At 45.9% G+C, this 22596-nt stretch overlaps 1 protein-coding gene across 2 annotated transcripts in view; it reads right to left on the bottom strand.

Annotated features, from left to right (window-relative positions):
• The window catches only part of nbas (NBAS subunit of NRZ tethering complex), a 145435-nt gene that overhangs the window by 95057 nt on the left and 27782 nt on the right, over positions 1–22596 (bottom strand). For both annotated transcript variants that reach the window (XM_034287943.1, XM_034287944.1), the window contains exons 14-23: positions 21397–21590; positions 17749–18021; positions 14036–14161; positions 12624–12775; positions 11785–11922; positions 6351–6429; positions 5357–5461; positions 5071–5207; positions 2208–2294; positions 1799–1952 (exon numbers count right to left, since the gene is read on the bottom strand). In XM_034287943.1, the coding sequence (XP_034143834.1) occupies positions 1799–1952; positions 2208–2294; positions 5071–5207; positions 5357–5461; positions 6351–6429; positions 11785–11922; positions 12624–12775; positions 14036–14161; positions 17749–18021; positions 21397–21590 (1445 nt within the window). The remainder of the gene's footprint in view (positions 1–1798; positions 1953–2207; positions 2295–5070; positions 5208–5356; positions 5462–6350; positions 6430–11784; positions 11923–12623; positions 12776–14035; positions 14162–17748; positions 18022–21396; positions 21591–22596) is intronic.

Below are 22596 nucleotides of genomic sequence, written 5' to 3'. Positions count from 1 at the left end.
AAGACAAAAAGAGAAACTCAATTATTACCAACATCATTTATAATCCAATTACAAATTACCTTTTGAGAGTGTACGGTTTGCTGTTAATTTCTGTTTATTGTCTACACTCTACACCTTTTTTTTTTTACATCTGTTTCTAATGTCAATAAAACCCATTGAACTGAACTGAGCGGGAAAAAGAGCAGGACAGAAGGAAATGGAGGGGAGAGACAGCAGTCAGTAATTAATTACTCAGTCTTTCAGTAAACATCTCTTCAAAAAACTGACCACCACTGAATATCAAGTAATCCCTTTGAAAACGGTCAGCGTGGCCTTGATGAGTCAGAAACCGGGTCGTTAAACCGGGTCATCTGTATGGCGACAGAAACGCCGGCTGGTTTGGATTACAGCGGTGAGTTTCCGAGGTGCCAAGTCGACTTATACGGGCCCACAGAACTAAAGGAACAGGGTGCAGAACTGGTCTAGTGGTGACAGGTCAGAGGTCGTGGTGGTTGTCATGGTATCCTGGTTCGTGCTGTGTGTTTCGGGAGGATATGGGATGAGGCAGGACTGCACAATTTGGGTAAACTATTGAACGGCGATTTCAATTATATTACAATTACGGTTATGATTTGCGATTTTCAAACACGGGTGTGTAGATAATCTCACCGAAAAACCTCATAGATGATCTTACTTTAAAAGTTCAGTGTTTCTATTTCACCCTTATTGCCAATTTGAAGGAGCAGCCTGGGTCCAACTATTCGTTTGACGGCTCAGTGAATGCACGGGCGTTGGCGGCGTTTGCCGTTTGTGCCGTTGCCTTGGTTGGTTAGGCAAAGCTTCTCAACCCTTGAGGTATATTTTCCCATTTTAAGTGTTTGAAGGCACAACTTTTAATAAACTTTTAGTAACCATGCAGTCGTATATGTGGGACAATATATCCTGGTGCCACTCGCTAACTTTTGCAGACGTCGTCGCTAGCAGGTGCAGCGTTAACTCAAACTAACACTGAAAAACACAATGAGTCCAGGGATATAAGTAATCTACAAATATACCTATAGCACCCGCAAGAAAAACAATTACGGACGCACGATGCGTTGCCTCGCGTGAAGCGCATATCATTCGCATTGTTTGGAGCTGGAAATCGTGTAAGTTGGTGATTTGGATATCGCAGATGTCAATATTGCAATTTTTATGATATTTTGATTAATTGTGCAGCTCTAGGATGAGGCGATATGTGTCTGGGAGACACATTCTACACCCTGCAGAAATAACCCTACATATATTGATACCGCATTGATTTTAAAATCCTTATGTTGGCTTATAAATCTTTGCACCACCTGGCACCTCAGTACTTGACTGATTTATTAATGCCTTACACACCTTGTCGGAACCTGCGTTCCTCACGAAGCGGTCTCTTAGTCGTTCCTAAGACACGGCTTCATACTAGGGGTGATCGCGCTTTCTCTGTCTATGCTCCTAAGCTTTGGAATTCCCTCCCGGCTGACATCAGAGAAGCAAATACACTAGCGACTTTTAAATCTCTTCTTAAAACATTTTATTTCAGGATTGCTTTTACTTGATTTAAATTGTACTGTTTCTGCTATGCTTGTCTGTAAAGCGCTTTGAGAAAGCTACTTTTAAAGGCGCTATACAAAATAAATGTATTATTATTATTATTATTAATAAAGGTGTGTGCAACACTAAAACTCTTCCCTAAATTCTTATTAAAAACAATGTGTGCGACACTAAATATCTTCCCCACAATTCTTAATCAAAGCCATGTGTGCAACAGTAAAATCCTTCCCTGTGCGTGTACCTGTCTAGAGCAGGCGTCAATGTCCTGGGCACGACTCAGATACCATTCAGTCAGGAGGTCAATAGAGGGTGTGGCCGTACGGAACCGCAGCAAATCAGGAGTATCCTCATACAGGAAGTGGGCGGTGTCCTCGAGATTCTGGTCCAGTACGATCCTAGGGGGGAAACCGAATAAGCAGTTTTCAGAGTATTACTTTAAAGTGAGGACAGGCACTTCAGTACTGTTAAAGAATATTATACATTTTCCCTAAAACTAAACGTAACCCTGAAGCTCAATCTAACTGAACAAATGGTTAACTGATTATATCACACTGATCCTGGCGACAGTGATGACGTCACAGTGATGACGTCACAGTGATGACATCACAGTGATGACATCACAGTGATGACGTCACAGTGATGTGTCCTACCTGCACTCCTCATCTTCACACCAGTCAGTTTCTCTGTGCCTCTGCTCCTCCCAGGGGATCAAACTCAGACCACCTGTTTCGTGCACACTAAGGGAGGTGGGGAGGGAGAGAGGGACGAGGACAGGGGAAAGAAAGGGAGGAAGGGGGAGAGATGGTGAGGGAGGGAGAGAGACAGAGAGTGAGAGGGTATCACATACAGCAGGCCAAAAGCCGCTTGTTTCTCCCCATTTTGTCTCGCTGAATCAACCCCCACACTTCTGATAATGAGGCCTATATCTCCACTTCAGATTTAATGTCCAGAATAAAAACACTGAACAACCCAGCTCATGGTCGGGCCCAGCCTATTGGCCCCACACACACAAGACACCCAGGAAATACATTGAGAAACCCAAAGGAGCAGAACAGAGCGCAGTGGGCGACAAGAATCACTCCCCACCGCTAAGAGCTTAGCATGAATCAGAGAAAACTACGACGGGTGAGAAACAGGAGGGAACAGCGACAAAGATTTAGTGTCGCCCTATTCCCATTAGCTCTGTGGGCCCGGGAGAAGTACAACCTGCCGTGTAGGGAAAGAGTAGCATAGAGGAGGTGTAGGGAAAGAGTAGCATAGAGGAGGTGTAGGGAAAGAGTAGCATAGAGGAGGTGTGGGAAAAGAGTGGCATAGAGGAGGTGTAGGGCAAAGAGTGGCATAGAGGAGGTGTAGGGCAAAGAGTGGCATAGAGGAGGTGTAGGGCAAAGAGTAGCATAGAGGAGGTGTAGGAAAAGAGTGGCATAGAGGAGGTGTGGGGCAAAGAGTGGCATAGAGGAGGTGTAGGGCAAAGAGTGGCATAGAGGAGGTGTAGGGCAAAGAGTAGCATAGAAGAGGTGTAGGGCAAAGGGTGGCATAGAGGAGGTGTAGGGCAAAGAGTAGCATAGAGGAGGTGTAGGGCAAAGGGTGGCATAGAGGAGGTGTAGGGCAAAGAGTAGCATAGAGGAGGTGTAGGGCAAAGGGTGGCATAGAGGAGGTGTAGGGCAAAGAGTGGCATAGAAGAGGTGTAGGGCAAAGGGTGGCAAAGAGGAGGTGTAGGGCATGGGGTGGTGCAGTCTGGTGTGTAGGCCATAGGGTGGTAATGAGGAGGTGTAGGGCATGGGTTGGTGCAGTCTGCTGTGTAGGGCATAGCATAGCATAGCATTCGGGAGGGACCCAGACCAGCAATAAATAACTACTGCACTTTTATTTTCTAAAAGGAGAGCATGTCTGGGATATAAATAACACACTTTTATTCTCTAAAAGCTTGTTCGCACAATGCTCTAACTCTTCCCCCTCGTCCTTGAGAATGACACATCTGAGCCTGATAAAAAAGGCACAGAAAAAGAAAAACGGGAGAACGGAGCAAAACCAATGTCAGGCAACGTCTCCGCGCCTGCAGCTTCCCACTCCCCTCTTTTTTCCCGCTCATCCTCGCCACGACGATGACACCCACCCCTCCCCCCATTCTATTCTCCCCTCCTCGCCACGACAACGACCCTGAGAGAAAAAAAAGGGCTTGATGGGAAACAAGCCATGTTTTTAGGTTTTATCTGTGTGATTTATGTATTCCTCTGTTTTTGTACTTTTTTAAGTGTCTGTAGAGGGAATATATCTAGTGACGCCTGGAGCGGGGAGGAGGTGTGAGGAGAAAGAGAGAGAAGGGAGGATCGAGAAAAGAAAAAGAGAGAGGGAGAGGGAGAAAGAGAGGGAGAAATAAAGAAAGCTAGCAGACATCGATGAAACACATGAATTATTCTTCCCATGTCCCACTAATCTAGTCTACATCAACCTCTACCAGAGAGAAACAGAGGGGGAGTCTTTGACTGTCTTACTTTAATTAGACATCCTCATTACACTACCCCCCCACACACTAAAACTACATCTTCCACACACAAGAGAGATAAAATTGGGGAGGGAGAGAGTCATAGAGCCCCTCAATATTAAGAAGAAATGGAGCTCTTTCTCTCAGGGATCAGAGCAGACAGATGGAGGGAGAGTCAGCTTGCTTGGCTGTCTGCTCTGCTGCAGTGTGGAACCAGCGGAGCCATGATGGGGAGCAGTTATCACTCTGAGACTGGTGAAAGCAGGAAACTACCCTACAGCTCAAAGCCACATAGCCATGATGGATGCCCACTGCAGAGAAGCCTGCCGGCCTGGCCTCCACACAGCAGAACAGAGTAGAGCAGTACAGCACAGACACAAACACAACAGTACAGTACAGACACAAACACAACAGTACAGTACAGACACAAACACAACAGTACAGACAAAAACAGTATGTACAGAAAGTTAACAGTATGGAACAATGAAGAACAGAGCACAGCAGGACAGTACAGACAAAAACAGAACCATATAATATGGAACACAGAAGAACAGAACCACATAGTATGGAATGACACCTCCCCTCACCCAAACCCTGTGGAGGGTAGGGAGTCCTGAACGCATGACACCTCCCCTCACCCAAACCCTTTGGAGGGTAAGGAGTCCTGAACGCATGACACCTCCCCTCACCCAAACCCTGTGGAGGGTAAGGAGTCCTGAACGCATGACACCTCCCCTCACCCAAACCCAATGGAGGGTAAGGAGTCCTGAACGCATGACACCTCCCCTCACCCAAACCCTGTGGAGGGTAAGGAGTCCTGAACGCATGACACCTCCCCTCTCCCAAACCCAATGGAGGGTAAGGAGTCCTGAACACATGTTGCTGGCAGAATGCAGTTGACCTTATCTAATGTACATGATCAGAGGTATAAAATGGGTGTCTATCCGATATAAAGGTATTAATCTGTAAATCTGACTTTAAAAACATTTTAAATCTACAGTAACTGTTGATATGTGTGTTTATAGTTATACCAGGCCTCAGGCAGCAGGTGGGTGTACTCGTGTGGTGAGGTGGTTTCTGGAAAGTTGTAGAGGATAGCCAGTCGGTGTTGGAGAAGCTCGGCTCCGTGGAAGGAGAACAGGATATCCAACGCCTGGACGTTACTCTCCTGAGGAGGGAGTTCAATAGAGGGATGACAGGACACAGATAATCATTTCCTATTTTAGAAAACTGGCACATTCAAAAAAGGAGCAAAAGAGAGAGAAGAGAGAATGACAGACAGTGAGAGAGGGTCAGACTATAGAAGTTAGGAGATACCCTGGCGTAGGTTCTTGCTGACAGAACAATATTCTGGTTCCGGAACTTTTTAAAAAATTCTGCATCGTATCTCTCTTCAGCAGACTGGGGGCCTCCTAATATCTCCTAGAGAGAGAGAGAGAAAGAGAGGGTGACAAGTCGAGCGGGAGACGGGAAGAGTCCGGGACAGAGACCAAGAGAGAAATAAAGACAGAGAGAGATATAAAGAGAGACAGACAGAGAAAGAGAGGGAGAACGGTACAGTTGAATGTCCTGGCACGGTAAAAGGCAAAAGCAGAGAATTTTCACTTCCTGCTACTGGAGTGTCTCAACCTTAATCCTGGAACCCTAAGAGCAGAGTACGACTAGGAAACTGTTTCTACAACTATGACCTCGTAGGGTTATGACCCGACTGACTGTTACTATGACAGTGACATCGTAGGGTTATGACCTGACTGACTGTTACTATGACAGTGACCTTGTAGGGTTATGACCTGACTGACGGTTACTATGACAGTGACCTCGTAGGGTTATGACCTGACTGACGGTTACTATGACAGTGACCTCGTAGGGTTATGACCTGACTGACTGTTACTATGACAGTGACCTTGTAGGGTTATGACCTGACTGACTGTTACTATGACAGTGACCTCGTAGGGTTATGACCTGACTGACTGTTACTATGACAGTGACCTTGTAGGGTTATGACCCGACTGACTGTTACTATGACAGTGACCTCATAGGGTTATGACCTGACTGACTGTTACTATGACAGTGACCTTGTAGGGTTATGACCTGACTGACTGTTACTATGACAGTGACCACGTAGGGTTATGACCTGACTGACTGTTACTATGACAGTGACCACGTAGGGTTATGACCTGACTGACTGTTACTATGACAGTGACCACGTAGGGTTATGACCTGACTGACTGTTACTATGACAGTGACCACGTAGGGTTATGACCTGACTGACTGTTACTATGACAGTGACCACGTAGGGTTATGACCTGACCTCGTAGGTGTCCAGACGATCCAGGTAAGACAGCAGCTTCAGTCGGCTTCGACACAACTCCTTCTGCTCCAGGGTCAACCTGCAGGACCGCAACGCAACCACATGTCAACCACACAGGACCAATCAACCACCACTCAACTGTAAGACAACTGCATGTCAACCACACAGGACCAACCAACCACCATTCAACCGTAAGACAACCGCATGTCAACCACACAGGACCAACCAACCACCACTCAACCGTAAGACAACCGCATGTCAACCACACAGGACCAACCAACCACCATTCAACCGTAAGACAACTGCATGTCAACCACACAGGACCAACCAACCACCATTCAACCATAAGACAACCGCATGTCAACCACACAGGACCAACCAACCACCACTCAACCGTAAGGTAACTGCATGTCAACCACACAGGACACACTTGCAAAAAGGACACACATGCAAAATTCCAGCAATATTCCCCAATTTTTTTTACAGAAACCCTAGTTTGATAAAGAGTAAAAACCCGGCTTCCTGAAAAAACAATCGCCCTAACACCCAATATCAATCTCTGTGTGTGTGCACGCACGCCAAGACACTAAATTAAAAAAATCCCTATATAGTACACTACTTTAGACCAGAGCCCTAGCACCATATTCCCTATATAGTACACTACTTTAGACCAGAGCCCTAGCACCATATTCCCTATATAGTACACTACTTTAGACCAGAACCCTAGCCCCATATTCCCTATATAGTACACTATTTTAGACCAGAGCCCTAGCACCATATTCCCTATATAGTACACTACTTTAGATCAGAGCCCTAGCCCCATATTCCCTATATAGTACACTATTTTAGACCACAGACGGAGCGCCATATTCCCTATATAGTACACTACTTTAGACCAGAGCCCTAGCCTCATATTCCCTATATAGTACACTACTTTAGACCATGTCCTATCAGACAAGGTTTAATAAAGCAGAATGGCACCTGAATAAAACATTTGTGTATGTTTTACTATCTACTTATGCAGTTCAATTTAGTTATAATAGCTTTTCCCATACGCTGTGTGTGTTTCACACGTATCAGACCTAGGGCTTATTAAAGACTGATCTGAACCGGGTCCATCCACACGCGCCCTTCATACTGTCAGGACACAGGAGCAGGTGGTCATGTGACACACCATGTCAATGGAGCAGAGGTTTGTATTCCTAAGTGTCTGTGCCGATGAAGGCTGTTATAATGTTCAAATCCTATTTGAATGTAAATTTGATTTGTGGAGCCAAATAAAGCATTTAAAGTGTGTGTGTGTGTGTGTGTGTGTGTGTTTGTGTGTCAAAGCTATCAGATGTTCAGCTTATTACAATCTGATTTGTTTGCCATTTCTCCATCACCGTGGAAACCTTGAAACACTACTGCATCACAAGGAGATTGAACGCATAAGCATGCAAGCGCAACACACACACACACACACACACACACACACACACACACACGTTTGTATGGCTATCCTCATGGGGACCAGAAAATAGAAATTGCTCCCTTGCCCTAACCTAAACCTAACCCTAATCAAACCCTAAACTTAACCTCAAACATTTATGCCTAAACTTTACCTAGATGTAATGCCTAACCTTAACCCTAAACTTAACCAACAATGCCTGGACCTTAAAGAAACCCCAATTCTAACTCTAAAATGAAAGTTGGACCCTAAACCTAAACCCTGAGCCGGAAATGTACTTTTGCTTCATGGGGACCGGAAAAAGGTTTTACTATATTAATGGGGACTTTTGGTCCCCATGAGTACAGTTAGACCTAAAACACACACACAGACACACACACTCTGACACACACACCCTCACACACCCACTCGCGCGCACACACACACACACACACACACACACACACACACACACACATATACAAACCACACCACACCCAGAAAGCGATTATCACATTGTATGGAGGACAAAATTGAACTGCATAAATAGTGAAACTCATTTGTGCATAAACACACACACACACACACACACACTCCAATCATTCCATCTCCTGGGCGTGACTAGCCTCTATATCAATGCATATTATGGGGTTTATTGTAGAGTTCTTCCTCTAGCCTGGTAGCAGATCTGGTGCTGTTATCATTTCCTGGCCTAACACGTCAGTGCCTGTCAAGGTGAGGAAAGAAGGCACAAACATAGTTTCTACTGGTATTCACGTGAACCCAGGCTTTAGTGGTTTAGTGGTGTTTTCAGAAGTTAACTAGAAGAAGAAACTAGTATTTGCTGAGATGTCATTATTACAAAGATAAATAATTTTAGCTGTACTTGTTGTTCAGAACAGTTCTGTTTAGCAGCGGTCTCTTCACCTGCCCCACACACACACAACGCCCACAACAGCTGACAAGGCTGCAGGGGAGTATGGGTAGTGGGCAGAAGGGCAGTATGGGTAGACGGGCAGAAGGGCAGTATGGGCAGACGGGCAGAAGGGCAGTATGGGCAGAAGGGCAGTATGGGTAGACGGGCAGAAGGGCAGTATGGGTAGACGGGCAGAAAGGCAGTATGGGTAGACGGGCAGAAAGGCAGTATGGGTAGACGGGCAGAAGGGCAGTATGGGTAGACGGGCAGAAGGGCAGTATGGGTAGACGGGCAGAAGGGCAGTATGGGTAGACGGGCAGAAGGGCAGTATGGGTAGACGGGCAGAAGGGCAGTATGGGTAGACGGGCAGAAAGGCAGTATGGGTAGACGGGCAGAAGGGCAGTATGGGTAGACGGGCAGAAGGGCAGTATGGGTAGACGGGCAGAAGGGCAGTATGGGTAGACGGGCAGAAGGGCAGTATGGGTAGACGGGCAGAAGGGCAGTATGGGTAGACGGGCAGAAGGGCAGTATGGGTAGACGGGCAGAAGGGCAGTATGGGTAGACGGGCAGAAGGGCAGTATGGGTAGACGGGCAGAAGGGCAGTATGGGTAGACGGGCAGAAGGGCAGTATGGGTAGACGGGCAGAAGGGCAGTATGGGTAGACGGGCAGAAGGGCAGTATGGGTAGACGGGCAGAAGGGCAGTATGGGTAGACGGGCAGAAGGGCAGTATGGGTAGACGGGCAGAGATCCCCTGTCACATCAAGGCCTTGGTTAACTGAAACTCCTTAAAGCCTGACTGGTTACAGCCATAACAGAAGAGATGTTCTGAGAGCACGCTCAAGAGTTTTGGAACAGTGGAACCGTTCTTCTACCAGTATTCATATGAACCAGTGGGACTTTTCAACCAGTACAAAGCAGAGTTAAACATCACCGAGTAGGATTTCTTCCACAGGATATTAACAGACTTACAAACAGCAAGCTTTTCCCTACATAGTGGACTTTACCGAAAGGCCTACGATCAAAAGCCATGCACTCAGGAGGGAGCGGGGCCATTTGGGAGGCTGCCGTTCTAATCTCGATTCCCAGGCTTTAGAGCTGATGAATAGCGTTCTCTAAACGTTCTCCTAGCTTTGCTTCAATGATCCGGGCCAATCTTTCGCCTGACACCATCCGGAATGATTACACACTGCTTTCCGCAGCGCTGTGACGGAAAATGGCCTTACGGAACATCACACACACACACACACACACACACACACACACACACACACACACACACACACACACACACACACACAGTGTAGCATTGATCGATTCAGGCTGTGTGTGTGTGTGTCTGCAGTTAAAAAGAAATTAGTAGAATTATTATCTGTCTCTGCCTGGACCTGTCCTCTACACACAAACACACGCATACACAGGAACACACACGCGCGCAGACACGAACGCACACACGCGCAGACACGAACACACACACGCGCAGACACGAACACACACACGCGCAGACACGAACACACACACGCGCAGACACGAACACACACACGCACAGACACGAACACACACATGCACAGACACGAACACACACACGCACAGACACGAACACACACACGCACAGACACGAACCCACACATGCACAGACACGAACACACACACGCACAGACACGAATACACGAACAGACACAAATACACGCACAAACACGAACAGACACGCACAGACAGTTTCTCTGGGTGCTTAAAGTATCTGTCATGTTTAGGCCTAGCAGGCAACTGAGCAGGAGATATACAGAATGAGAGGAAGAAATAGCAAGAAAGAGACAGAGAGACATAGAAAGAGATAGAGAGATAGAGATATAGAGAGATAGAGGAGGGTGAGAGGAAAACCAGCCCACTATGTGTCTGTGTGTGTGGGTGTGTATGTGTCTGTGTCTGTGTGGGTGTGTCTGTGTCTGTGTGTAAGTGTGTGTGTGTAAGTGTCTGTGTCTATGTCTGTGTGTGTGTAAGTGTCTGTGTCTGTGTGTAGGTGTGTGTGTGTAACTGTCTGTGTGTGTGTGTGTGCAGAGCTGATTAAATTCTGCAGAGCTTTCTATCTGCATATCAATAAAGCAGTTCTAGATGATACAACACTGCTCCCACAATGCTGTCTCAGTACTCTCTGTTTTACCAGTGTGTGAGTGTGTGTGCACGTGCGCATGTGTGCGCATGTTTGTGTGGGTGTGCGTGTGTGTGCATGTGTGTGTGCGTGCATGCGATTAGCGATCACTAAAGGGTTTTTCATTAGTTTTTCCCTTGGCTCGGACAACAAAGGCATAAATTATCTCCTAAAGATTATCACTAATCTCTAGAACCCTCTTGTCCTCCCCTAATCTCTCCCTCTCTCCCTCCTTCTCTCTCTCTCCTTCTCCCTCTCTCTCTCTCCACTCCTCATTAACACCTCTCCAAACAACCCCTGTCCTTTTCCTAACCTTTCTTTATACTGGGACACTCCTGACCAACTGGGACACCGACCAGTGGGTTCTGACCAGTCAAACAGTGGGTTCTGACCAGTCACCCAATGTGTTCTGACCAGTCAACCAGTGGGTTCTGACCAGTCAACCAGTGGGTTCTGACCAGTCACCCAATGTGTTCTGACCAGTCAACCAGTGTGTTCTGACCAGTCAACCAGTGGGATCTGACCAGTCAACCAGTGGGTTCTGACCAGTCAACCAGTGGGTTCTGACCAGTCACCCAATGTGTTCTGACCAGTCAACCAGTGGGTTCTGACCAGTCACCCAATGTGTTCTGACCAGTCAACCAGTGTGTTCTGACCAGTCAACCAGTGGGTTCTCACCAGTCAACCAGTGGGTTCTCACCAGTCAACCAGTGGGTTCTGACCAGTCACCCAATGTGTTCTGACCAGTCAACCAGTGGGTTCTGACCAGTCACCCAATGTGTTCTGACCAGTCAACCAGTGGGTTCTGACCAGTCACCCAATGTGTTCTAACCAGTCAAACAGTGTGTTCTAACCAGTCAAACAGTGGGTTCTGACCAGTCAAACAGTGGGTTCTGACCAGTCAAACAGTGGGTTCTGACCAGTCACCCAGTGTGTTCTGACCGTTTGAAGTTTATCTTGGCCAGTAGCTCCTGCCTCTTCCTGTTCTCCCTTTCGCTCTTCATCTTCATCTCCTCTTCCACAGACAGAAGCTCTTCATATGGAACGTCAGCTACATCCAAGTCACCTGACAAGATGAACCTGAGGAAAGAGAGGCCTTGTTTCATTAAAATATCATCATTAAATGTGTTTGTGAGGTATGTACTCAAACTGCAATCAGTGATTAAGTTCAAATATTCTGGGAAAGTGAAGAACGTTTGAACATTATTTCAGGCTTGGGGTTGTGTTTATGGTAAAACGTGTATTTATTGTGGACTAGGACAGGTTTTAAGCATCCTACATTTCCAGTCCGTTGTGGAGGTGTGTGTTCACGGTTGTGTGTTGGTGTGTGCGCAGTAGTGTGTAGGTGTGTGTGTGTGTGGAAGTGTGTAGGTGTGTGTGTGGTAGTGTGTAGGTGTGTGTGAGGTAGTGTGTAGGTGTGTGTGGCAGTGTGTAGGTGTGTGTGGTAGTGTGTAGGTTTGTGTGAGGTAGTGTGTAGGTGTGTGTGGCAGTGTGTAGGTGTGTGTGGCAGTGTGTAGGTTTGTGTGTGGTAGTGTGTAGGTGTGTGTCTGTAGGTGTGTGTGTGGTAGTGTGTAGGTGTGTGTGTGAGGTAGTGTGTAGGTGTGTGTGTGGTAGTGTAAAGGTGTGTGTGGCAGTATGTAGGTGTGTGTGTGGTAGTGTGTGTGTGTGTGTGTGGTAGTGTGTAGGTGTGTGTGTGAGGTAGTGCGTAGGTGTGTGTGAGATAGTGTGTAGGTGTGTGTGTGTAGGCGTGTGTGTGGTAATGTGCAGGTGTTTGTCATTACCTGCCCCCATCCTCTCTGTTTCCAATAGCGATGAGGGCCTCCAGGTCGGTTCCCTTCAGACCATACTGCAGAAGCTCCTTGGCAGCGTCCACGTTCTCCGGGACGCGCTCCACACACTCATGGAGAACCCAAGACCGCTTACGAATCTTACTCTACACACACAGACAGACACACACACACACACACACACAGATAGAAACAGAGTGTGTGAGATTTATGTAATATTTACACAGCATAGCAATATTCCATCATAACTATTCACAAAAAAGGTTTGACAGAAACTCAACCTGAAAAAGAGAGCGAGAGACAGGCAGACAGAGCGAGAGACAGGCAGACAGAGGGGGAGACAAGCAGACAGAGGGGGAGACAAGCAGACAGAGGGGGAGACAAGCAGACAGAGGGGGAGACAAGCAGACAGAGGGGGAGACAGGCAGACAGAGGGGGAGACAAGCAGACAGAGGGGGAGACAGGCAGACAGAGGGGGAGACAAGCAGACAGAGGGGGAGACAGGCAGACAGAGGGGGAGACAGGCAGACAGAGGGGGAGACAAGCAGACAGAGGGGGAGACAAGCAGACAGAGGGGGAGACAGGGAGACGGGGGGGGGGGAGACATGCAGACGGGAGAGGGAGGGGTGGAGTGGGAGAAAACATAAACACAGAGACAGATAGCAGTGTTACCCCAGCAGGTATTCTGGTATAGAACAGGGGGTGTAATGGTACGAAGAAGTCACGGTTTGGTACCGAAACTTTAAGGTCATGTTCACTATGGAAAAAAAAAGCTAAACATAATATATATTTTCATTAATTTAGAGCATGCATTAGGTCAGATTTGTTCAGTAAAATAAAACAATTACAACATTTTGCAATTACTCACCGGTCAGAATGCGTTCAGCACCAATGCCCGATAGAGAATGAAGTTCCGAATAATAATATGAAAAATAGAATTACCCACTGTTCCCAAATCCTACTGAACGTAACTTAAACGTTTAGGTACGTACCAAACCGTGACTTTTGCGTACCATTACACCCATAGAACAGAGATACCTGTGTGTTATCCTACCAGGTCGTCTTGTATAGAACAGAGATAACTGTGTGTTATCCTACCAGGTAGTCTGGTATAGAACAGAGATAGCTGTGTGTTATCCTACCAGGTAGTCTGGTATAGAACAGAGATAGCTGTGTGTTATCCTACCAGGTAGTCTTGTATAGAACAGAGATAGCTGTGTGTTATCCTACCAGGTAGTCTGGTATAGAACAGAGATAGCTGTGTGTTATCCTACCAGGTAGTCTTGTATAGAACAGAGATAACTGTGTGTTATCCTACCAGGTAGTCTTGTATAGTACAGAGATAGCTGTGTGTTATCCTACCAGGTAGTCTGGTATAGAACAGAGATAGCTGTGTGTTATCCTACCAGGTAGTCTTGTATAGATGCGATGCTGACGGTGCTTTTCCTCCACTGCCTCTGGTAAACCAGGTCTGAGTCCAACCCGTACGCCTGGGCCAGGGACAATGCTTCACCATACTCCTCACTGTCAATCTGACACACACACAGACACTCATTATCCTGCAGTTGTTTTACCTCAATAGTCATTCACCACTTGCCCATCTGCTGGTCTGCCTGCTGGGTTTAACAGTCTGCCTGCTGGGTTTAACAGTCTGCCTGCTGGGTTTAACAGTCTGCCTGCTGGGTTTAACAGTCTGCCTGCATGGTCTAACAGTCTGCCTGCATGGTCTAACAGTCTGCCTGCATGGTCTAACAGTCTGCCTGCATGGTCTAACAGTCTGCCTGCTTAGTCTAACAGTCTGCCTGCTTAGTCTAACAGTCTGCCTGCTTAGTCTAACAGTCTGCCTGCTTAGTCTAACAGTCTGCCTGCTTAGTCTAACAGTCTGCCTGCTTAGTCTAACAGTCTGCCTGCTTAGTCTAACAGTCTGCCTGCTTAGTCTAACAGTCTGCCTGCTTAGTCTAACAGTCTGCCTGCTTAGTCTAACAGTCTGCCTGCTGGGTTTAACAGTCTGCCTGCTGGGTTTAACAGTCTGCCTGCTGGGTTTAACAGTCTGCCTGCTGGGTTTAACAGTCTGCCTGCTGGGTTTAACAGTCTGCCTGCTGGGTTTAACAGTCTGCCTGCTGGGTTTAACAGTCTGCCTGCTTGGTCTAACAGTCTGCCTGCTTGGTCTAACAGTCTGCCTGCTTGGTCTAACAGTCTGCCTGCATGGTCTAACAGTCTGCCTGCATGGTCTAACAGTCTGCCTGCATGGTCTAACAGTCTGCCTGCATGGTCTAACAGTCTGCCTGCATGGTCTAACAGTCTGCCTGCTTGGTCTAACAGTCTGCCTGCTGGGTTTAACAGTCTGCCTGCTGGGTTTAACAGTCTGCTTGCTTGGTTTAACAGTCTGCTTGCTTGGTTTAACAGTCTGCCTGCTGGGTTTAACAGTCTGCCTGCTGGGTTTAACAGTCTGCCTGCTGGGTTTAACAGTCTGCCTGCTTGGTCTAACAGTCTGCCTGCTGGGTTTAACAGTCTGCCTGCTTGGTCTAACAGTCTGCCTGCTGGGTTTAACAGTCTGCCTGCTGGGTTTAACAGTCTGCTTGCTTGGTTTAACAGTCTGCCTGCTGGGTTTAACAGTCTGCCTGCTTGGTCTAACAGTCTGCCTGCTTGGTCTAACAGTCTGCCTGCTTGGTCTAACAGTCTGCCTGCTGGGTTTAATAGTCTGCCTGCTGGGTTTAACAGTCTGCCTGCTGGGTTTAAGAGTCTGCTTGCTTGGTTTAACAGTCTGCCTGCTTGGTCTAACAGTCTGCCTGCTTGGTTTAACAGTCTGCCTGCTTGGTCTAACAGTCTGCCTGCTTGGTTTAACAGTCTGTCTGCTTGTCTGTGTGCTGGTCTGTCTGTTTTTCTCTCTTAACCGGGTGGGAGTGGTTAAGAGCGGCCAGGTTTTCCAATCCTTAAGGCATCAGAACAACTCTCGGGAGTCCAGCACCGGACAAGGCCATATTCATAAACCACAAGTTTAACTTTTTTACTCACAGGGACCGCCAAAACGTCCCCATCTGGTCAGACAAGGACACAGACCATGATAAGGACGTCTTTAAACACAGGTTCCAGACTGGAGGGAATAAACCCCTCCTCCTTGCCTTCCTCGTCCACCGGCCCTCAGCTATGCAGCCTGTCCTGATTATTACCACACAACAGCGTGGTTCTGCATGTTAAACCAACCCCAGGCCCCCCCTCCCCAGGGCCGGGTTTCACAGGGGGGGTAAAGGGGATTTAAACCTGTGAAGACTCAGACAGACCTGGGAGCGTTCTCACTAGAATACACACTATTGATGAAGGGCTAGAAACAGATAGATGAAGAGTACTCAACATTAATACACACACAGAGGTTCTGTATGGTGCTACTGACTGAAGTGATGATGATTGGTGAAAATTAAGGTAACAACTTGGCTTTTTCTGGGTAACATTAAACCTGAAGAAGAGGGTTGTCTGATCTTCCAATAATTCACCCGACTGCTCAGCAACATCAGTCAGTCAGTCAGTCAGTCAGTCGACGCCTGGTTGTTTGTGTCCTCGAATTCCTATCAAAGTGAGGACCACAAAGTTCTCTACTATCAAAGTGAGGACAATAAAGAGAACTGGGGTTTGGTTTAGGCATCAAAGTGAAGACGTTGAAATGTAGGTTAGTTTTAGATTAGGTTTAGGGTTATATTAGGGTTATATTTTTTAATGGTACGAAATCGCTGTCCCTCAAAATCATAGGAAAACCTGTGTGGACGTGTGCAGCTGCAGGAAGTTGGAGTGCCTGCAGGCAAAATGATAAAAAGGCACAACTACTGTAAAAAAAAAAAAGAATATTTAAAGTATATATATATATTTCAAGCATAATGTTTTTAGTAATCATGTTTTGTTATAATTCCTTTCAAAGGAAATGGACCTGGTGAAAAACATGGGATATTTCTGCTAAACAAAATACATTCTTCAAACTGTGGGCTACACACAGGCCTTGACAACCCACCACTGCAAGAAGCTTTATGATTGGAGGCCCTGCAGCACATCACACAACCAACGACTTATTAAGCCACTGCAGAGCAGTTAATTTTCTTTATTCAATGTGTTTTGGGGAGGCATTAATTGGATTTTCGAGGTGCTGAATTGAGGTGAGTGCCTTTCTCTGTTATGACTCGTGAAGCTGTCCAGAAAAAAAAAAGGTTTCCTTTGTGCTCAGTTTTAGAGAGAATATTGTGTTTACTAATTTAGTTACAGTGGCCATCTATACTCTCCCAGACAGGCGCTGAAATAACGCAGAACGAACAATAGAGCTGTTTCACAATGTAAAGAGCCTCCAGTGAGATGACTACAGCGGCCAGGTCTAATCAATAAAGACGAAGCAATTCACAGACAGGCGTGGATCCCCAAGATCCCCGGTTCGAAAGGTAAAGACTCAAGGGCACTGGTTAGCCAGCGCCAGAACCGATCCAAATCTAACATGAAACCAGCATGAAATCCATTCAGACCGAACAAGATGGCTGCTCCCCGAAGTCTTCACTCATTTTATTTTCCCCCGTTTTGAGAATAATTCTCAACCTTCCAGTAAATTGTTGTACACTCTACTTTAGTAGCCACTTGAATAACCCTGTATTCTATTTATAATGTTTAGTTATAGTAATTAACCTCCAGGTCTGACAACTAAAGAGCTGTAGTGATGTCTTCCACTGGTAGAGTTTTATAGGCTACGAGAGGGAACAAAACATTGTGCGGCTTTTCAGGTTCACCATAAAACAGTATTCCTTTTATTTTTAAAGCAGCATATTTGCCACATTTATATGAAGACCGTAAAGCAGCCATTTAATATCAATAAATGTTCACCTGTGGTTGGAGCGTAAGACCTCTGACTTTTGAAATTCAAAATGGTCAAAACGGTTCCCTTCTGAAATGGGGGTGAAATCCTAAACTGACATATTTCTTGATCAAACCCTTAAACTAACTATAGACAATTATTACTGAGGAATGTCAAACAAATTACTAGATCAAACCCAGAAAGAACAATAATCATCAGATGAAGGGGATTTCAGTTAAAAGGCAAAAAGCATGACGTTCCCCCTAATCGGAGAGAGATTTCCTCACAGTCACCTACCTTTCTCTGGTACAGCTCCTCTGGAGTGGTGGAGCGCAAACTGACCAAACGATAATTCTTGACGACGGTACGGGGACGTTTGCGTGGTGGCGCAAAACGTTCCATCTCGGTGATGTAGTACAGTCCCTGCTTCACGTAACCGGAGTAACGGGCCTTGGCTGAGGACTCTTCGTCGGATTCAGAGTCACCTTCCTCTCCTTCCTCTTCCTCGGTAGCCACACCCACCTGGTTAGTGTCGAGACGACCTCTCTTGTGGGCAAGATGGACCTCACACTGGGGAAATGAGATTTTTTTTTAAATGCCAAAAAAATCTCTTTAGCAAAGAAGAATATTCCTCAATCAGGTCCTCAATCAGCTTAGTGGATACTAGAGGCATCAAAAAATTGCATTTAAAAACATGTTTTTAACATGGTTCTTTGACCAAAAAAAGATACAGGGAAATTAAAAGCAGATTTTCCTAACTCTGTAAAGACCAAAGAAACATCCGGAGTTATTATCCATGGGTCTGGTAGCCCATTTGTCTAAAGCTTAATAATGAGGGTAGGTTTGGTAACTCATATTTAAAGCTTAATAATGAGGGCAGGTATGGTAACTCATAATTAAAGCTTAATAATGAGGGTAGGTTTGGTAACTCATATTTAAAGCTTAATATTGAGGGCAGGTATGGTAACTCATAATTAAAGCTTAATAATGAGGGTAGGTTTGGTAACTCATAATTAAAGCTTAATAATGAGGGTAGGTATGGTAACTCATAATTAAAGCTTAATAATGAGGGTAGGTATGGTAACTCATAATTAAAGCTTAATAATGAGGGTAGGTTTGGTAACTCATATTTAAAGCTTAATAATGAGGGTAGGTTTGGTAACTCATAATTAAAGCTTAATAATGAGGGTAGGTTTGGTAACTCATATTTAAAGCTTAATAATGAGGGTAGGTACAGTGGGAGTTTTTTATCAATGAAAACAACGTATTAATCAACATGCGTAAGATCCAACGGACGTGCCAGAGGATGCAGTGATGACTACTGAAACTGCTGACTGTTGCCTTTCAGTCCACAATGAAAACGGCATCAAACTGCTTTCATAAGGTGGAAGCTGCCTTCATTTACACTTAGAAGCTGTTGCCTGTCACAGGTAGGAATGTCGACTAGATAATCTGCACCATCGCACGCAGTTTACCATTGCAGCAAAGCAACAATGTCCTGCATCCAACAGTCAGAGTATCAGGCCTTGGAGTGAGGTCAAAGAAACAAAGATTGACCACAAGGTGACAATGATCATCTGTGGCAGGGTATCATTCTTTTTGCACTGCTGGTTAGACGCAAACTGCATTTCATTGTACTGTACTTGTACTTGTTCAAAGACAAAGTTGAATCTAATCATACTTCCAATCTGTGGTGAACAAGTTAATCTATGCTTCCTGACAGAGACATGGATTAACCCAGAAAATACTGCTCTTTTCTTTCTTTATCTGTTTTTCCCAATGTTCCAGAGCCTTTCCACTCATAACAAAGGCAATTCACTGGACGTCATCCTAACTAGACGCTGCCTGTCAGGTTAACTAAACTCAATTCCAGGTCTCTGCTCACTACTTTCCTCCATTTCCCCCCCCACCTGTTCCCTCCTGTGTCCTCGGTCACCCTCGTTCTCTCTTCCATCTTCTCAATCCTGCCCTATCATCTATCCCCTCTTCCACCCCACACTCCTCCCTCTCTATATCCTATGACTCTCCTGTATGACCTCTCCTCCTGGTCAGCTCAGCCTTCCTCTTCTGTACTGTCTCCTCCTGGTCGGCTCAGCCCTGCTCTCCTGACCTGTGGCAGAGTGACTCAATGAGAGGTCAGAGAACAGGGCTGCAGGCGGAGAACTCCATGATCTGTCATTCTTTCATTCCCTCTCTGCTACCTCCTCATGTTCTCTAAATCCTCTTTCTATCTCTCCCAAAATCAAGCTTCTTCCTCTAAGTCCATTTAGGTCTTTGCCATCTTCTCCCCCACTTCCCTCTCTACCCCTTTTGAAGAAAGTTGATGACCTCTACACCCCACACAGTCCACTGGTCTCTCCCATAATTGTTTTTCATTCATTAACCACGTTGACTCCGTTCATTTCCAATTAAATTGTGTGGCTAGTGTTTCTCAGTCCACTGTGGTTCCATGACAGATCAGCATGTAAATGAACAGTCTATACATCAAAGATTAACCCCAGGTTGACTTTAAGCTAGGTCACTCTCCTCCTCAAGAAATCATCACTTGACCTCTCTGCCTTCAAAAACCTCCAGTACTCCTTCTGTCTTCTCTTTCTGCTGTCTGACCAATTCCTCTGTTCTCTCTTTTAAAGAGATCTTCACCACCCTAACAAGACTCAAACCTTCCAGCCCCTCAGCAAAGAACAACCTTACAGTGTCCTGGGGGCAGGAGTGGGGTGACAAGGGAGAACTTGAAAAGGTTGAACATCAGGTAGACTACAGCATCCTGAATGGTTTGAAGGGGTTTGATTGCACAAACAGCCCTACACACAGTGAGTTGAGAATAAAATGGTGTGTGTGTACTTCTCAGTTACTGTGTGTGTGTGTGTGTGTTTGTTGTCAGTTATTTTGGATGTGTGTTTTTGGATGTGTGGGTCCCGTATAGCTTAGCTGGTACACCAAGGTGCCTAAAACACCCTGAGAACATTTAGAACCCTGGAAACATTTAGAACCCTGGAAACATTTAGAACCCTGGAAACATTTAGGACCCTGGGAACATTTAGAACCTTGGGAACATTTAGAACCTTGGGAACATTTAGAACCCTTGGAACATTTAGGACCCTGGGAACATTTACCTACTGCCCTACAAGCAAGCAATGAAAGGGGCTTCAGTCACATTTACACTTTTACAAACCCAAGAGTAGAGGCCTCCCTGTAGTGTGATGAAATTTTCTCTGAAATTGGCAGGAGATAAAACCTCATACCCCCCCCCCCCCCCATATTCTACTCTCTCTCTGACTCCTCTTTCATGTTACTCTCTAGAGATCACACACACACCCTACACACATAGGACACACACCCACACACATACACAGACAGGACACACACCCACACACATACACAGACAGGACACACACCCACACACATACACAGACAGGACACACACCCACACACATACACAGACAGGACACACACCCACACACATACACAGACAGGACACACACATACACAGACAGGACACACACATACACAGACAGGACACACACCCACACACATACACAGACAGGACACACACATACACAGACAGGACACACACCCACACACATACACAGACAGGACACACACCCACACACATACACAGACAGGACACACACCCACACACATACACAGACAGGACACACACATACACAGACAGGACACACACCCACACACATACACAGACACGAAAACACACTTCACACACATACACAGAAACAACACACACTTCACACAGACACAACACACACTTCACACACAGACACAACACACACTTCACACACAGACACAACACACACTTCACACACAGAAACAACACACACTTCACACACAGACACAACACACACTTCACACACAGACACAACACACACAGACACAACACACACAGACACAACACACACCTCATGACCAGATCCACACAGTCCTTACCTCCAGACTGAGGAAGCCCCCGTCATGGGCAGAGGTCACCCTTGGGGAGGGTTCGAACCACTCGCAGCTCTTCCCCAGGAGGTTCCGTAGGGTTCTGACAGACGACACGCTCAGAGAACCGGAACAGCGGGCCAAGATCAACACACACTCAGACCACCACGCCACATCACAAAGAGAGTAGTACTGCTCCTTATCTGGAGAACACACACACACACAAACACACATAACATGCTTCACATTGTAGAATAATAGTGAAGACAAATCTATTAAATTACACACATGGAATGATCCAGCAACCAAACAAATGTTAAACAGATTTGTTAAACACAAAATACATTTTAGTTTCTTCAAAGTAACCACTGTTTGCCTTGATGACAGCTTGGCACACACTTGTGCTCAATAAAGACATGGAAAGAGATCATTGTGTGTGTTATTAGTTTAAACACACTATGATTCTCTATTGTTGTGACCAGATCAAATGTGATGACCAATTAAAGCAGAAATACAGGTAAATCCAAAGAAACATACTTTCTTTGCCACACATATATTATACTCACATACGCTGGCAGTAGGATCAGACTGAAGCTGGTACCAAGGTTGTATTCACTAGGATCAGACTAAATCTGACACCAAGGGTGTATTCACTAGGATCAGACTGAATCTGACACCAAGGGTGTATTCACTAGGATCAGACTGAATCTGACACCAAAGGTGTATTTACTAGGATCAGTCTGAATCAGACACCAAGGGTGTATTTACTAGGATCAGACTGAATCTGACACCAAGGGTGTATTTACTAGGATCAGACTGAATCTGACACCAAGGGTGTATTTACTAGGATCAGACTGAATCTGACACCAAGGGTGTATTTACTAGGATCAGACTGAATCTGACACCAAGGGTGTATTCACTAGGATCAGACTGAATCTGACACCAAGGGTGTATTTACTAGGATCAGACTGAATCAGACACCAAGGGTGTATTTACTAGGATCAGACTGAATCAGACACCAAGGGTGTATTTACTAGGATCAGACTGAATCTGACACCAAGGGTGTATTTACTAGGATCAGACTGAATCTGACACCAAGGGTGTATTCACTAGGATCAGACTGAATCTGACACCAAGGGTGTATTTACTAGGATCAGACTGAATCTGACACCAAGGGTGTATTCACTAGGATCAGACTGAATCTGACAC

Source organism: Esox lucius, chromosome 18 (genome assembly GCF_011004845.1).
Source record: "Esox lucius isolate fEsoLuc1 chromosome 18, fEsoLuc1.pri, whole genome shotgun sequence".
Classification (NCBI taxonomy): Eukaryota; Metazoa; Chordata; class Actinopteri; order Esociformes; family Esocidae; genus Esox; species Esox lucius.
The sequence above is the reverse complement of the archived record's forward strand: the minus strand, read 5'-3'. Positions and strand labels throughout refer to the sequence as shown.